The sequence below is a fragment of the Phytophthora parasitica genome (assembly GCF_000247585.1).
Source record: "Phytophthora parasitica INRA-310 unplaced genomic scaffold supercont2.6, whole genome shotgun sequence".
Lineage (NCBI taxonomy): Eukaryota > Oomycota > Peronosporomycetes > Peronosporales > Peronosporaceae > Phytophthora > Phytophthora nicotianae.
In genome coordinates this window covers 1,262,675-1,279,039 of record NW_008648992.1, presented here as the reverse complement: position 1 = coordinate 1,279,039, position 16,365 = coordinate 1,262,675, and the positions used below count along the sequence as shown (strand labels likewise).

The window sequence follows — 16,365 nt, the reverse complement described above, 5'->3', positions numbered from 1 at the left end:
GGACCAGCTTCCTTAAAAGCAAGGGCCTCCTGGTGCAACTGTACCCAAATCTCGGTACACTTTCTTCAACACCCCGAAGAGAACAATTGCCAAGATGATCCGCGAGGTGTGGCGCATCGAACTGGGCGTGGGTGTGGGGCCCTTCCGTCTCGGCGCAAGCATCGCCGAGGTACTGCATGCTCTCAAGAGCCGCCTGCCTGTTCGCCCCTTTGAGGTCGCATATGACGCCACCGAGCCCTACAAGCGCGACGTGGTCGTAGATTCAGCTGAGGACGGACTCAAGGTGAGCAATGCACTCTTTAGCCTCTCTATCAATAATAACTGTGCTCTGACCTATATTCTTCCCGTTCGTCTTAGTTGCACTTCGATCCGGTGCGGCAGATACTTAAGGTCATCGAATTCTACGACGTGAACCGCGTAGCTCTGAAATTTGGACGCGTTGTGATCTTCGGCGGAGACATCTCCGCCACCTTCATGTCCGTCTATAACGTACGTAACCAAGCGATTTATGCTTCTGTAATTGTCGCAATGTGTGCGCTTTTTTACTTGGCTTGTGTTGGGGCTGAATACTGCAGCTATTCGGTCCTACATTCCCTGGTCACTACGACGCTTCTGAACAGGTTAGTTTCGTTATGTATTGTTGTTAATTGCACGAATCAACTCACATAAGACTTGTCCCTGATGGGGATATAGACCTACGTGTTAGGCTACGAAGGCGGATGTGTCAAATTCCCGATTCCTGCTGAGTACCGCAATTTGTACCAAAACGGCACAGACTTACCGATGGAGTTTCCGGTGTGTGCGCTTTAGAATCTGAGCATGTGAAAGCTTTGAGACTGACGTTCACGCTCGCTGTGGTGCAGAACGGCGCCACTCCAGCAGCTACGGGGTTCACCGTTTTTGTGGGTGGAGACTACCGATCTCTTGGTCTTCCTACGCCTACCAAAAAGTAAAGGTCACAGTATTGTGGCGTGTTATTAACAACTAAACGCTGATTATACTGTTTGTACAGGCACTATTTTGAAGAAGTTGAAGTTAATATTGGTGAAGAGCAAACATCGCTGGTTTTTACTGGCAGAAAGCAATGCATCCAGCTTGGGTGGTCGCCTCAGGTTTAGCAAGCAATCGATTACTGTATCCAACATTCAATATCTGACATTGTTTCGTGATCACAGGAAGTGATTAGCGAGCTGGGTGCCCCAGTGTCTGTCTTTCGTAAATCCGAAGATCCTAATGACGGGTACGTTCTGTTTAGCTACTTTAGAAAGCTACTTTACGAGATAGAAATGAACCTAACAAATTTGGTAACGTTATGCTACTGCCTCGAATATGCAGTGCTACAGTTGCTGGTGGACTTGTCGGTGACTATTTCCACAACTACCCGCACCTGGGACTTGACATCTTGTATGATTCGATGCATCGCGCGTCAAAAGTGATTCTAAAGACCAATGCGCTTGGGTGCGTTCTATGCTTCACAAATGTAAATTCGCTCCACTTTCCATTGACCGTATTGCTCATTCCAGTCATCCGGACTTCGGCGCCTACAACAAATGCAACTTCCGCCTCAGTTTCCAATCCTCAAGTGCACTGCAGAAGTCGGGGATTTCAAAGAGAACCAGCCAGGAAATCACTCCTCAAACACCGGTACATTCACTTGCTATGTAAGGCTAGTTTCGCCATCGCTCTAACGTAAATAATGTTGCTGTACTATTCACAGTGGAAGGATATCCGTTTGGTCTTTGGAGGCACATCAGACTTACGACCAATTGTCCATGACAACGGCTTGGGCCTCCACCCATTCGGATCAAGCTTGTGCTACTCACCAACACCAGGATGCATCTTCGAAGTGATGAAGAACGGCTTTATCGCAAGTGTTACTCTCACATCCTCCTGTTAGAGAATTCCTGTCGTTGTCATTTTCATGATAAGGCTGTTATCGCATTGGCCTCCTATCGACAGGATAGTTGCGTTGACGAATCTAATTTACATTCCAAAAAGCACAAGAAAGGCTGGATAAATGCTGCAAAGTCCAATTCTCCACTAATAACGCCGTTGGTCGTAAGGTCCACGAGGCTGCTGTCCCTGTTGCTGTCCATTGTAGAACGCTGGGGGCGGCGGAGGAGCACCGCGCGGCATTTGGTTGTATCGTGGTTGCTGAGGCTGACCATAAGGCACACTTGGTGGTGCCTGGGGCTGACCGTACGGTGCTCTTGGTGGCTGCGGTTGGCCGTAAGGTGCACTTGCTGCCTGCGCGTACTGCTGATACGGAGCGTGTGGAGGGTACGGAGGCAAGTTGTGCGCACTGTATTGCGGCGGCTGAGGCGGCTGGTAGTAGCCACGAGCAGGAACTTGTCCTTGCGATACAGGCACTCCGCTGTATGGAGGCATGGGAGGTTGAGGCACTCCGTTGCCTCGGGGAGACGTGTAGTTCGTGTTGCCGTACGCCACAGGTCTCACCCCACCAAAACCACCAGGCTGCGTGTATTTCGTCACTCCACCGTGCGGTTGTGTCTGCATCGCAGGCATAGGCGGCATCGGAGGCTGCTGGGTATAGCTGCGGCTCGAAGAATTCTGTCTCGCGTGATAGTCTGTAAAGTTTCCTCCACGTCCACCGCGTCCTCCGCGTCCACCACGATCTCCACGTCCGCCGTATGATTGTGCAGAGTTAGAGCCTTCATTCGGTGCGCCACCTCGATTGCGCTTGCGGTTGCCACGCTTGGCTGCAGCTTCCGCTTCGTCGTCGGAGAATTCAGTCTCATCAGCTTCTTCATCAAAAATATTCGAGGCGTCTGTGCCCTTGTCTTTGATCTCCTCTGGGACGATATATGTCGTGTGTTCGGTCGCGTAGTAGACTGCAGTATTCACCATAGCCTTCTCGGGCATTTTAGCGGCGTTCTCGAAGCGAATTAGGTACATAGGCATCAATACAGGACCAAATACCTCGTCCACACATCCAATTACGGTACGGTCCTCGAGACAAAGCACACTTCCTTCGTCCAGTGGCTTGGTGTTCGGGTTGGACTTGATTGTCAGCATGAGTCCGGGCACACTTACGTTCAAGATACTGCCGCACTGTGCAATGGGGCAGTCGGCCGTCAGTTCCACTTTGGGTTCGCGTACAGGAGCTGAGGCAACCTCATGCTCTGTGGTTAGTGGACCACCGGTCTTGTTTTCCTCCTTCTCCATCGCTGCCTCGATCTCTGCGCGCAGCTTGGCGGGCTCTTCGCCTTCAGCGTCGCTGTCTTCGCCCGAGCTCTCACCAGTTGCTTCCTTCTTAACAGGTTCTTCGACTGCTCCATTTTCAAGATTCTTTTCCCCCTTCTTCTCGACTGGAGCCTCGTCGTCGGAGCTGTCGCTATCACTGTCGCTGTCGTCAACCTTGTCCGTGACGGCAACCATCGGCGCCTTGGGGGCCTCGCTCACCGTCGCAGAGTTAGCGAATTGCGCGGTGACCGAGTGCAGCTCTTCATCAGCATATTGTGCGGCGACTGCCAGGTCTGATACCGGCGCACTGCTCTGCTGCGCGTCCATGGTGGTGACCAGATTGATTGGCAAGTCGAAGTCGCCTTCAGGGGCTCCAACCAAATTCCGCTTCGTTTGAAGTTCATATCGTACTTTATCGGAACAGCCAATCGCTTGTAAGGACAAGCTACACTCATAATATTACTTTATTGATTGGTCCAGCGTATTGCAAAATTTGCCAATACAGAAACCGCACTTTATACCGCTGAAAACCGCGGTTTGTTAAATCAGATGCGGGGAAGGGGAGAGCCAAAACGAACTTCGACATGCAGCAGCAATGGATCGCACAGCATTGCTTATCGAGTGCCAGCCTCGATGACGAATCTGAGTTCCAACGCTTGTGCATTCACTTTCATGGAGTCAACAACAGCCTCTGGTCATCGTGTTTGTTCTCGTAATCGCATCGAGCATGTACCGACAGTCAGCCTAAGACCACGATTCTCATTGGTTGAAAACATGTGGTGGGATTGTCCGACCACAACGGTATCCGCCTTCGGCCCTCTTCACTCTGCAATTCGCCAGATCCAGTACAAGCTTCAACCCAGAACCCCCGCTTCACCAACAAAGATGTCGTTCGAGCTGCCCAAGATTGCCTACGACTACAACGCTCTCGAGCCGTTCGTGGACACGGACACTATGAACATCCACCACACTAAGCACCACCAGGCTTACGTGAACAACATCAACAACTACATCTCGTCCGACAAGGGCACCGCCCTCAAGGGCAAGTCCATCCTTGAGGTGGTGCAGTCGGCCACTGAGGCGCCTGTGCGCAACAACGGTGGCGGTCACTACAACCACTCGCTCTTCTGGACGTGGATGACCTCGCCTGGCTCCACTAACACGGCCCCGCACGGCGCCCTTAAGACCCGCATCGAGGAGGACTTTGGCTCGCTCGACCAGATGAAGCAGGAGTTCAACGCTGCTGCGTCGTCGCGTTTCGGCTCCGGCTGGGCCTGGCTCGGTGTGAAGGCCGACGGTAAGCTGGCTATCACGTCCACGCCCAACCAGGACAACCCGCTGATGCCTGGTGTGGACCAGCCTCTGATCCCCATCCTCGGTCTGGACGTGTGGGAGCACGCTTACTACCTCAAGTACCAGAACCGTCGCCCTGAGTATATTTCGGCCTTCTGGAACGTGGCCAACTGGGACAAGGTCGTTGAGTACTACGACGAATTCGCCTCGAAGGGCAAGCCCGTGGACATCTGAAGTGGAGAGCAAGAGGTGGTAACGACGACGCACTCGTCGCTGTAAGTTGAGGGTGTGGAAGGCTCAAGTCGCAGTGCAGTGAAGCTTGCGTCACCGTTAAGCTTGTGACGTGTTTTGTTCACAATGGACGGATGTGCACGAGGACGTGAGGCGCTCTCGATTCCTCGGAGCTCTCCCACCATGTTAATCTCAATGAAATTCTTTGAATCTATCAAGTTTGCATTGCATTCATTGCATTGGCATTAAACGAGTTGTATTAGGCTCATGTTGGGGCAGTTGCCCCAGTGGACTTGGCCGCACCGCTGCTTGGTCTCGATGGAGCTGCATCAGTGGAGATCTTCTGGAGCTTGAAGACTAGTGGCACGATGTGAGGTGATCCCTTGTCGTCTACAGCTGCAGTAAGAAAACAAACGCAAAGGATAAGACATACAGATCTTTCGGTGGATCCTTTTGGACACGCAGACCAGTGGAAAGCACTTACCAACAGCCACCGCAGTGTATTGCGCTCGAGATTTCAGGATTGTGTTTGCTCGGGCATCACCAAGTTCGTCCAGTTTGAGTCTAGTGCCATGGTCGTCCGCGAGATCAACCAGAGCCGTGCCTGTTGCCAATTCTAGAATTAAACAATAGCTGGGTTAGCATCGACACCGATTTAATCCCAACCGACAGGATTTTGCTACCTTTCGCCAACTTGGAAGCTGTAGCGACCACTTGGAGCTGATACTCGGTTGTAGCTTTCTTGGCAGTGATCTCCGCTATAGTTTCATCGGCCGAGCCATTGGAATCTGCGTGGATCGTGGGCGTGATCGGTCGAGACGAAGCAGCCCCGCTTGATGGGCGCGAACTAGTACCTCCAAGATGTACTGAAGTCGACGATCCGTCTGTCGCTAATGGTATCGCTGCGCTGCGTGCCTGGGCAGCCTGTAGCGCTTTGTTAAGAGCATCTAGCTCGATGCCCAGCTGAATATATTTCTGCTTACAGAGATCCTCAATGTCCCTCGCGCAAGTATTTTTCACAAAACTCCTCAAGATCGCGCAGGACACATTGGCGTTGTACATCTTTGGCGCTGTTATATTATCTACTCGCGTCCATGCATACGTCAGCTGGACTGCAACATCCCATCCGAACATAGGAAGCACGCACTTACCAAAACCATATTTCACCCAGACGAAGGAGGCTTGTGTGGATGAAGGCATTATCAGGGCCGATTGAGCAGATGCAAAGAGTGCGGCTCTTCACTAGATCCCGGCGGGATCGATTTAGCATTACGCTTCTGTCGTTTACTAACGTTACTAGTATATTGTGGAGAGCAAACCTCCAATTGACGAGCAATGACATGCTCCATTTGTTGTGGCACTGGGGGAAGTAGTGCGGCTGGTAAAAGATATCCAGCTCATATCTCCGAGTTAGTCGAGAAAACCATCGTTTCTCTTCGCAATGATGGCATCGTTATTAAGTATTAAAAAGCATAATACTAAAATTTGTATTTCATCAATTATGAAGACTTTACATATGTCACTCTATGATTTCTGGAGAGGTTTGGGTATCTGAAAATGGTTTTTCAAAGGTTTGTCATAGAGTTGTACTTCCGCCGTAAAGATACGCATAGATCACTTCAACTTCGCCCTAAATAAAACGTGCACTCCAAAGCACAAACGCCGAAAACGACTCGCCGGGACACCACAAGGCTATGTATGACACTGCATTGCAGCACTTGCACAAGTTGCAGTGTGCATGCAAAGAGCATTGGCGTTGCTCTATAGCGAGGGGGTGGGTTCTCTCCAAACGTCAAAAGCGGCTTCATACACGAGAGCCGCTGGAGCGAGCGCCAGCACGCAGGGAGCCGGTATGCGATCGCAACGCGATTGGGAACAACCTCAGCTCGCTGTTGAGGCAACAACCCGACGGCGATCTATTGCTAAGCCTGAGCAATACATGTAGGTCACTGTTGAGTTGTTGCAATGGATGTTGAAGCAGCAAGCTCCATGCTGGTTTGCCTACCTCGTGATTCGAGCTCGACGCAAGTAGTGCTGAGCGCGGGAACGTGGTGTACCTCCTTTAGTAGGTGCAATACTCCTTCCCGTCCAACATCGCGCTCAAGATCGTAATGACCGTCATTGCAGCAAGCGTTGACGTGCGAAGTCCCCTGCGAAACGGCAAGAAGAGCCCACGTGGGACTGCAGAACTGAAGAAGAAATCGGACGGCTGGCTACGCGCGCGCGCGACGCTGCAACGAGCTGAACACGCGAGCTACTTTTTGACTGGAGTGCAGGCACCAGTCTCTGCTACGTTACAGCAATATTAGCATCGCTTGCAACTTTTCGCATGACTCAACCCGCGGAAAACTTGACTCTGAAAACCGTCGCGCGTAGCAGTGTCTATGCGTCCGTGTCAGGTCGTAGAAATCCGTCCACCCTACAAATGCCTACAGCCCGCATCGCTTTCAGCGACTTGGTGGTGGTTTGTCTGACCATTTTGCTTATCTCCTCACGGAGGTGACAGCTTTGGATAGCCTCGCCTTGAAGCATTTCCGACCCTGACCAATTCCAATCACCAACGGAGTCGTCGACGAACGCTATGGGATCGACTAAAGCTCCGTACACGAGTCCGTACGCACCGCTGGTGCTCACTACCAACGAGCGAAAGCGGTTGCGCCAGCTCGCTAAAAGCCTAATTGAGGTGAACGTCGACAGCTACGAAGAGTTTTTGTACGTGAACGAAGGTCACCTCCCGGAGCGCGAATGGAAGTTCTTCCGGCGCGACCAACAGGTCGAGACGTACGTACGCCGTCGCGACAAATACAATTTGAACGGCTTCGGTGCTCCGCAGAAGCTGCATGCATCTTCGGTCACCCGGACCACCACGAGTCTCAGTAGCACTCGTGGTGAGGAGTTCTCGTCGCTCAATGTGGCGGACATCCGCTCCATTGGCCAGCGGAGCGGCACGATCGAGGAAGCCGTGCACGGCGCCATGTGTCCCACCACGGAGATGATGCGCTACAACTCGGAGTATCTAGAAGACGGTATGGAGGACGGTTGTGTGCTAGCGATAATCGACAACGTGACGCAGGAGGACCCGTTCACGTCGCTCAGCATTCGCTGGGGGGTCACCGAAAACTCGCCCATTGTCCGCAAGGTCATCAAGAGCTACGACCACGTGTATCTGGACGCGACGGGCTTCACGCAACTCAGCAACGGTGAGCGCGTGGGATATCACTTGGTGCACTCGGTTGACTTCAAAGGCACAACGCCGCCGCTACAGCAGTATTTCCGCGGTCAAGTTGCTGCGATTGGATTCTGGAGACAAGTGGAGCCTGACGTCGTGCAGATCCACGGTCACGGGGTGTACGCGTTGCCGTTCGAGCGTGCTCGGAACCTCTTCGTCCCTGCTATTGCGACGTCCTTATCAAAGTCGATGATCCACGTCTTCTATGCGTCCCAGATGAAGAAACTGCGTTGTGCCATTCGTGAGCAGCGGATGCAAATGTTGTTCCGACCGCAATGGAGCGCGAACCACCCGTGCAGTGTCTGCAAGAAGAAGCGGACACTAAACAAGGGATCAAGTTGTGAACTGTGTGGTGAGCACGTGTGCAAGGTCTGCCGAATCACGCACAAGATGCCGACGGTGGAACTCGACAACAAAATGCACCACTCCAAGATGAGTTTGTGCCCATTCTGTATGTTGACCGTGACCAACAAGACCGCAGCAGCTACTGTGCGAGCTGAGGTTGGAGCTGGGCAATACGGCACGTTGCAATAGTCGACTAGTTACGAACCACTTCTCGAGAAATGTCTGTCCGATCGAAGGGCAGCACACCACCCACTACTAGTACTTATTAGCAGCTCTACTGACTGCGATGTGGATATTAACGAGGGATTTCAATGGAATGTTTGTCTATTATCGTTAAGAGAAAAAAAAAGCACAGATGAGCTACATGTAGACTTATCCAGCGACTATGGGAACCGGTCGTACCAACCCGCTGCAATCTCAGCACGAACCACCGCCGTTGTGTCCGACTTGACGACGCGGGCCATGCAGTAAGGACATACTTTCACCTTGGTCCAGTGTATCTTGTTGTCGAGCTCCACGGAGGCCATCTTATGAGTGACACGGCACACTGAGCACACGAGCTCTCCGCATAACTCACAGCTGTCGCTTTTGTGAATTATTCGCTTCTTGCTGCACACGCTGCACACACCACCTACACATGACCGAGAATACGGCAGAGCTTGAGTCTTTCGCTCCGTTAACGCCCAACGGAGCTTCTTCATGTGTGACGCGTAGAAGATATGCATTACCGACTTGGACATCGATGTCGTCACTACAGGCACGAAGATTGCGCGGGCTCGTTCGAACGGGAGTGCAAACACTCCGCGGCCATGGATCTCCACGATATTCGGAGCCATTTGTCTCCAGAATCCAATGGCAGCTACTTGACCGCGTGAATAGTCTGGAAGTGGAGGGGTGACGGACGGGAAGTCGACGGAGTGGAGAAGATGGAAAGCAACACGCTCACCATTGCTCAGATACGTGAAGCCTGTTGCCTCCAGGTAGATGTGATCATAGCTTTTTAGAATATTTCGGAGGACTGGCGGGTTCTCAGTCACCCTCCAGCGGATCGAGAGCGAGGTGAACGGCTCTTCTCGTGTGACGTTGTCGATGATCACTAATACGTTGCAGTCCTCGATACCGTCATGCACATACACAGACTTGTATCGCATGGTCTCCGTTGTGGGGCCCATAGCGCCGTAGATGGCGTCTTCGATAGTGCCATCTCTCGAACCGATGGAGCGAATGTCGGCTACATCTAGAGACAATAGTTCCTCACTGCGAGTGCTACTGGAGCTTGTGGTGCTGCTTGTATCTGAGGTACGACGGAACTTCTTGGTTGCTCCGAAGCCTCGAAGATTGTACTCCTCTCGACGACGCAGGTATGTTTCAACCTGTTCGTCACGACGGAAAAATTTCCACTCGGACTCAGGAAGTTTCCCATTGTTGTCGTAAAGGAACTCCTCGTACCCGTCCACGTTGACTTCAACGAGGTTCTTGGCGAGCTGCCGGAGCTGCTTTTTCTCGTTGTCACTTAGCACGATCGGGGGGTACGGACTCGTAAACGGAGCCTTCTTGGTACTGGAGACGAAGTTCTTAAATTCCATTATTGCGGGGTGCTGCTCGCTCGGTGGAATTCAAAGTGGCGCAAGTGCTGGTGCGGCATGGCAAGCTGTGCGACGGACGATAGTAACCTTCGTAGGACTTTCAGACGAGAAGCTCCTGACATCTTGCGATCCACGTCGTGGTCATACAGTAGGGATCGACCGTAGGCACGGACCGTGGTGCCCGGGACTCTACCGGAGACGACACCTATTACTGCGTAGGCCGGCAAGTAGCGGAAAACAGAAATGCAAGCAGCTCCAGCAATGGTGACTGCAGCTCGGACTAATAGGACAAGACAGTAGTGTGTATCAGAGCCTGCTGTCGTCTTGACTTGGCATAAGCGAGTGAGATCATCTGGATCTTTGGCAAAAACCTCACCCAGACCGTGGAAATATATTCCGAGCCCCACACCACTGCTTCTCGCCATCACTGACGCCTCACGAACGAAGTTGAGATCGCATAGGTGCACGTCTCGCGACTGCGGTGGTACCAATGCGGATTTATCTTCCACCGCACCTCCGCGTATCATTACTGCTGTCATCGTCCGGTGACTTGATCATGTAAAGTGGAGGTAATGGAGGCGGCGCTGCATTCCGAAACATCCTAAACTGCCGCTTGGAAACTGAGCGGCGTGTGGCTGCATGCTCCGCAACTTGCGGACCGCAAGTGTGAAGAAGAGGATGGTGTTTTGTGAAAAGGTGGCTGAAAGCAAGCTGGGGATCCATGCAACTTGCGTAACGGAGACCTTCTCGGCGGTCAATGGATGTCGCCGTGGGATGACCGCGCAAACTGTTGAAGGGAGCTGATAGACCTCTTCCACGTCAGCATTCAGAACCGTACAGAGCTGGTTGCTTCATCGTGGATGGAGCACTTCCACTCCTCGATTCTCTCCGCGCTGGTGACGCTGGATCATCATGAGCGGTTCGCTAGTCACGCTTGGCATTTACTGTGGCATTTTCGGTGCACTTCTCGCCTACTGCAACCTCATGCAGGTCGGGCTTAACATCGTGATCGCCACTGCGGTCGGCCTGTTTGTTCTCAGCTACGCGCTGCTGTTCGCTGGCTTCTGCTTTATCGGCCGTACGCTGGTGCGTTCGCCGCTGGAAGCTCCGATCGTCGCCAGCAAACTGCAGCTAAACATCTGCTCGACGATCGCAACGTACGTCCGTCGCGGCTTCAAACCGCTCTTCCCGCAATGGACACTCACGTTCGAGATCGCAGGAAACATGATGCGCTACATGTTTGAGGAGTTCGGGGACGTCATCGCCTTCGAGAACGCGGCGCTATTGCGTGAGCCTTTTGCCATGCACGGCCGACTGATCCTGAAATCCAACTGCCGACAGCACAACACGGTTCCGGAGAAGCTGGAGGCTAACGGTCTAGACCATGTGTGGCTCCGCGACGCTGATAAGAAGCTACAGCGCGTGGTGGTCATCCACTTCCACGGCGGAGGCTTCGCGATGTCACATCCATTGCAAGATGTGGAACTAGCGAACCAGACGCACACAATGCTCAAGCAGATTCTAAAGGAGAAATACCAGCTTGACGTGTCCGTGGACGTGCTATTAGCTAACTACCGCAAGAGCCCGGAGAACCCGTACCCGACACCAGACGACGACTGCCTCACGATGCACCAGTACGTCTTAAAACACGAAAACATCACTCCGAATCGCGTGCTCTTAAGTGGAGACAGCGCTGGCGCCAAGATGTCACTCTTTAACTGTATCCGGATGCGCGACTCGAACAACTCCGCACAGCTGCCGCTTGGATGTCTATTGTACTCTCCTAGTGTCGATTTTGAGGAGAAGGGAGGCGACGAGAAGACCCCGTTCTGCATCATGCCAGCCAAGTTCGTGGACAACGTGCACCAGACATACCTGGCCAAGGTGACGGACCCCGAGGAACGCTTGAAGGCGTCTCCTATCAACCGTGACCTCCGTAATCTGCCGCCTATGTTCGTGCAATACGGAACGCTGGAGCGCTTCTACGAACAAGGCAAACGGATCATCGCGAAGGCTAAGGAACAAGGCGTCACCAACTGGGAGGTAGATTTTTTGGTGAACATGCCCCACGATGTTGTCATGCTACCGACTGATGTAAGTCCTGCCGCGAGAGAGGGAATTCGTCACGGCTGTGAGTTCGCTGCTAAGCTTGTAGCTGAAGTCCTGGGTGCTGAACCCGAGCCGGAATGCTAGGTGGTTGCTAGGTAAACCAATGCAGTAGATCCCAGTCCAGAATCTTTAATGTAGACCAACCGATCCTGTGACCCATTTCACGTCAAGGTATTCAACTGGCGAAAGTTACAGAGCTCATGCGAATCTCGCCAGCTGTGTAAGCTCGGGCACTTCTCTACGCTTGGAAACAGTTCCCGTCGATAGGGACCGCCATCCTGACCTGGCAGTCGCTTGGCGAGGGCATCAATCTTCCCCAATCATTTCGCTATTTGCTGGATCCGCGACTACCAAAGCCATGAGTGGTGGTGTGGTTCATCTCGGCGTTCACGCTGCTCTCATCGGCGCCCTGATGGCGTACTTGGACGTGCTTCAATATGGAACGGCAATCCTCTTCTTCTCGATTGCTATCGGATACCTAGCGCTGTTCGCCGCGTTCTGCTATGCTGCATGGCCACTTGCCACTTCGTTCGTATTGGTCCCTTACATTGCTCTCAAGCTCCAGTTCAAGCTCGCCACGCTGCTGTTCGAAGCTGCTGTCCGCAGATTCAAGCCAACGTTCCCCGAATGGACCCTCGCCTACGAGCTCACCATTTCTATGATGCGCTTCATGTTCCTTGACTACGGACACATTATCGCAGACGTGAACGCTCAGCGTCTTCGCGGCCCATTCCAGCTCCACGGCAAGGCCATCTTGAAGTCCTGTTGCCGTAAGCATAACACGATCCCCGAGAAACTGGTGGCCAATGGGATGGAACATATGTGGCTCCGCGACCCGGAGAAGAAGGAACACCGCGTAGTTGTGATCCACTACCACGGAGGAGGCTACTGCATCTCGGACCCGCTCCAGGACGTGGAGCTGGCGAACCTGGAACACACGAAGCTTAAGGAGACCCTCAAGGAGAAATACGAGCTCGACGTGTCGGTCGATGTTCTGCTGGCCAACTACCGCATGGCCCCGGAGTTCCTGTACCCGACGTCTCTAAACGACTGCTTTGACATGTATAAGTACGTGCTGAAGCATGAAAATATCCTGCCCAACCATGTCGTGTTCAGCGGTGACAGTGCTGGTGCCGAGATGTCAATGACAAACTGTATGCGTCTCCGCAAAGAGAGTCCAGAGCTGCAGCCTGTTGCAGCGCTATGCTACTCACCGGTGGTAGATTTCAGCGAGACGGGCAATGACGAGAAGACGCCGTACTGCATCCTGTCCGCCAACTTCGCCGATAGCTGCCTGGCAACGTACTTGCGCAGCGTGACGGACCCGGATGAGCGTCGTCTGGTGTCTCCGATCAACCATAGTCTGCGTGATTTGCCTCCTATTTTCCTGCAGTGGGGTGACATGGAGCGGTTCTACGAGCAGGGCCTTCGTTTTAAGGCCAAGGCAGATGCTGAAGGCGTGGCGAACATGGAGGTGGATATCTTGAAGAACATGGTGCACGACCCAGTGATGCTCCCGACTGCGGTCAGCCCTGCGGCTGTAAAGGGCATTCGTAACGCGTGCGAGTTCGCGGCAAAGCACTTGGCTCCAGTTCTTCGTGCTAGTGACCCGGAGCCTGAGCCGTAATACAGCACCGTATCATTATGCTTGAGAACCCTAAAGTGAAAAATAAACTGTTCCAGGTTAGACATGCAATTCTTGAAGTGATTTGATCGAGAGTGATGGTCTTAAAGTTGAAGTTGCCTAACCGTTACATCGGTCAACGTAGCGGCTCCTACTGGTGGGACTCACTCACCCTGGTAAGCGATCTCTCAACTGCACACGAGCTTTCGTCTCCTACACGCACGCGAATGAAATGGGAAGGACGTTGCTGACATTAGCGTAGCGCTGTGTTTGCAGTTCAGTGCGGAAGGCAAGCGACTTCCCACGTGGCCAGAGTCGGTATTCACTACACTGTAGTGTTACGCTGGCCGGATAACATGTAGGTGTAGTCACTGGCTTCTACATGTAGTCAGATTTCTTCGAGTGTCGTCTGGACGCGCAGTGTTGAGCCCGCCTGTCGGGTTGGACATCACCGTGGCCCATGCAACACCTCTAGTTTCGACGTAGCAACTTGCAAAGCTTTCTCACTCGCAGCCATCCAGCGAGAGCACAACCAGTGGCGGAATGGGTGCGACCGAGCCCATCAAAGGTGATCGCGGCGCGAGTACGCCAGGAGAATTGCATGGCTACGTCGAGCCATTAAAGCCGGTGGTGGACGGACGGATGCGAGGCTTTGCAGCGCCGTCCGAAGTTTTGCTGGACGTCTTCCTTCACGGCAATCATCTCCAGTCTCTTGCTTTTGTAGAGTGCATCGAACAGCGTCGCTGCCGCAGGGCCATCTCGCAGTGACCAGCGTTTTGCTGGTCATGTGCCCGCCAGATGCAATCGGACGTTCATAGACTTCGGTGTGCAATTTGCGCCCAGTCTTTTGCAGTCTGATCGGAGACAGGCGGAAATCCAAACTCTTGCTCTCCTATTGGTCAAAACCCATGCATGGGTCCCACCTGACGATCGCGCCAGTCAATTGCCAATTTCTTTTACGGCAACACAACCGAAAAACGCTCCGAACTGATAACACGAATCGCGTCAAGTACTATGAGCTCGTACTTGCGTGGGTACGACGTCTACTATCCGCACTCGCATTTCCGCGAGCCTATCTCGGCGGGGCCACTGGCCTCCTACGACTATGACGACGATGACTTCTCTTCAGACTTTGATGTTGTTGAAAGGGATATCGACGCAGAGATCGAGGCAAGACTGCGCCATGAACCGCCTCGTGCACGACTCTCTCCTCCTCCACTTCCGCCTGCTCCTCGGACAGTGTCCCAACGGATGCTGCAGTCATTGCAGCAGCAGCGTGCGCAGAATCGAGCTGCTGCTTCGTTACCGCCGCGGCGACGTTCGTCTTCGAGAGTAGTTGAGCGAACCTTAGGCGACTCCATGTACGACTTGCGCTCGGTATTGAATGAGGACGCGTCGGCAGTCAGCACTGAGAGGCTGACAGATACGTTTGATACTCCGCTTTCTTCGCGCTCAGGGGGGTCCTCCTGCACCGACCGACTGGAAGCTCGAATTTCTAAGAGTTTCTTGGCGAGACGAGACAGCGGGCCGGGACTTGCCGCCGTGAACGAAGGGCAGGATGTGTCGATGTTGTATTCTGGTAGAAGGACGTATCCTGCCGAGTCACTGAGGAAGACTGAGCACGCGAGGATGTCAGATAACAGGACGACTCCACAGGAAACCAAAATGAAGGAGATTATGGAGAAGGAACGAGCCACGAGGGTGTTTAGATCTCAAGTGTCGTGTCCGGAGGTGCCAGCTGAACCGATAAAGGATAACGGAGTCAGATTCCATTTCAGAAGAGGATCGTCCGTGGACAACGATGTTTTGAACGGACGGATGGGTAGGTTGGCGTTGACGAATGGAACAGTTGATGGAGGCGCGGAGACATCGCTGGTGAGAGCGCAGCCTGTAAAGCGCGTGACGGATCCAGAGTACACAGCGCTGGCCTCGCAGCTGGCAGAGATCGAAGTTTTGGTGGATGGGATTGAGAACTACATGAAGACCCCGTCGTTCTCGACGTTGGCCGTGCGTGTTCTAGAGGAAATGGAGCTGCTCACTACCACTACACAGCAGATCCGCACAAACGGAACGACGTTGATTTTGGCGAATGTTGGCAAACACCAGAATGCTGACTTCACGCAAGCACTTCGACGTCTGGTGGCTAGAGCGGCTTCCGTTCAGAAGCGGATCAGCGCTCTCATGCACGTGGTCAAGAAGCTTGTGGTATAAACCTGTGGACGACTTGCCGCTCTGCTGGTGATTTCCCCCTTGCTTCTGGCACAGACCCATGCGTTCTATCCTCTGTGAAGCATTATTGACTGCTGCTCAAGTTGGAACAGGCTACTTGGCCTCACGGCTACTTACCTCACTTTTTATTCCGAGAGAGATTACCAACCGGACGGCCAAAATGGCTGCGATCGAAGCAGTTGTGTATCCTGTCGGTAGACGCTATCGCCTTGTAGTGTCGTCTTCGTGGTGTGTTTTATTGCGTCTCCATCGAGACTTTAGCTAAATATGAGTAGTACGATTATTCTCTTTTTCATTGATGGTCAAGAGGTGTTTCATTTCAAGCTGCTTGAGTAGCTTGGTAGATTCATGAGTTCGGATGACTTTTGATCTTGAACTAGCACACACAACTCAGCGATAAGCTCTTAGTCTTCAAAGATCAGTCTGAAGCATTCAAGACTTACCTCGTCGCCCTTCTGCATCTTTTTCGCGCTTGTAAATTCTAGCTAACTCTTCCACTTTACGCCGCCGTTGAC

The 16,365-nt window shown here is 52.8% G+C and overlaps 9 protein-coding genes across 9 annotated transcripts; 7 read left to right on the top strand and 2 right to left on the bottom strand.

The window, feature by feature from the left end:
* Positions 1–94: 94 nt before the first annotated feature.
* PPTG_21572 (hypothetical protein) lies at positions 95–1,665 on the top strand (the record flags this gene model as incomplete). Its single annotated transcript, XM_008898382.1, has 9 exons — positions 95–283; positions 358–489; positions 576–620; positions 694–795; positions 864–949; positions 1,013–1,112; positions 1,176–1,240; positions 1,336–1,458; positions 1,524–1,665. The coding sequence occupies 9 exons, from the start codon at positions 95–97 to the stop codon at positions 1,663–1,665; spliced, it is 984 nt and encodes a 327-aa protein (XP_008896630.1).
* A 168-nt stretch (positions 1,666–1,833) lies between these two features.
* PPTG_21571 (hypothetical protein) lies at positions 1,834–2,655 on the top strand (the record flags this gene model as incomplete). The annotated part of the gene is made up of 1 exon (XM_008898381.1): positions 1,834–2,655. The coding sequence occupies one exon, from the start codon at positions 1,834–1,836 to the stop codon at positions 2,653–2,655; it is 822 nt and encodes a 273-aa protein (XP_008896629.1).
* Positions 2,656–3,915: 1,260 nt separating this feature from the next.
* Positions 3,916–4,946, top strand: PPTG_04112 (hypothetical protein). The gene has a single exon (XM_008897939.1). The coding sequence runs from the start codon at positions 3,979–3,981 to the stop codon at positions 4,729–4,731; it is 753 nt and encodes a 250-aa protein (XP_008896187.1). The 5' UTR covers positions 3,916–3,978; the 3' UTR covers positions 4,732–4,946.
* A 47-nt stretch (positions 4,947–4,993) lies between these two features.
* On the bottom strand, positions 4,994–5,928 carry PPTG_04111 (hypothetical protein; the record flags this gene model as incomplete). The annotated part of the gene is made up of 4 exons (XM_008897938.1): positions 4,994–5,124; positions 5,213–5,344; positions 5,412–5,813; positions 5,880–5,928. 4 exons carry the CDS (start codon positions 5,926–5,928, stop codon positions 4,994–4,996), a joined length of 714 nt encoding a protein of 237 aa, XP_008896186.1.
* Positions 5,929–7,048: 1,120 nt separating this feature from the next.
* On the top strand, positions 7,049–8,722 carry PPTG_04110 (hypothetical protein). Its single transcript, XM_008897937.1, has one exon. It carries the CDS (start codon positions 7,310–7,312, stop codon positions 8,489–8,491), a length of 1,182 nt encoding a protein of 393 aa, XP_008896185.1. The 5' UTR covers positions 7,049–7,309; the 3' UTR covers positions 8,492–8,722.
* PPTG_04109 (hypothetical protein) lies at positions 8,605–10,441 on the bottom strand. The gene has a single exon (XM_008897936.1). The coding sequence runs from the start codon at positions 9,886–9,888 to the stop codon at positions 8,686–8,688; it is 1,203 nt and encodes a 400-aa protein (XP_008896184.1). The 5' UTR covers positions 9,889–10,441; the 3' UTR covers positions 8,605–8,685.
* Positions 10,442–10,800: 359 nt separating this feature from the next.
* On the top strand, positions 10,801–12,081 carry PPTG_04108 (hypothetical protein; the record flags this gene model as incomplete). The annotated part of the gene is made up of 1 exon (XM_008897935.1): positions 10,801–12,081. The coding sequence occupies one exon, from the start codon at positions 10,801–10,803 to the stop codon at positions 12,079–12,081; it is 1,281 nt and encodes a 426-aa protein (XP_008896183.1).
* A 274-nt stretch (positions 12,082–12,355) lies between these two features.
* On the top strand, positions 12,356–13,624 carry PPTG_04107 (hypothetical protein; the record flags this gene model as incomplete). Its single annotated transcript, XM_008897934.1, has 1 exon — positions 12,356–13,624. The coding sequence occupies one exon, from the start codon at positions 12,356–12,358 to the stop codon at positions 13,622–13,624; it is 1,269 nt and encodes a 422-aa protein (XP_008896182.1).
* An 833-nt stretch (positions 13,625–14,457) lies between these two features.
* On the top strand, positions 14,458–16,188 carry PPTG_04106 (hypothetical protein). Its single transcript, XM_008897933.1, has one exon. It carries the CDS (start codon positions 14,636–14,638, stop codon positions 15,830–15,832), a length of 1,197 nt encoding a protein of 398 aa, XP_008896181.1. The 5' UTR covers positions 14,458–14,635; the 3' UTR covers positions 15,833–16,188.
* Positions 16,189–16,365: the final 177 nt, after the last annotated feature.

Bases quoted from the DNA above. Each gene is read 5' to 3' on its own strand.
- PPTG_04112 (XM_008897939.1), top strand. From the start codon at position 3,979: ATGTGGTGGGATTGTCCGACCACAACGGTATCCGCCTTCGGCCCTCTT.
- PPTG_04110 (XM_008897937.1), top strand. From the start codon at position 7,310: ATGGGATCGACTAAAGCTCCGTACACGAGTCCGTACGCACCGCTGGTG.
- PPTG_04109 (XM_008897936.1), bottom strand. From the start codon at position 9,888: ATGGAATTTAAGAACTTCGTCTCCAGTACCAAGAAGGCTCCGTTTACG.
- PPTG_04106 (XM_008897933.1), top strand. From the start codon at position 14,636: ATGAGCTCGTACTTGCGTGGGTACGACGTCTACTATCCGCACTCGCAT.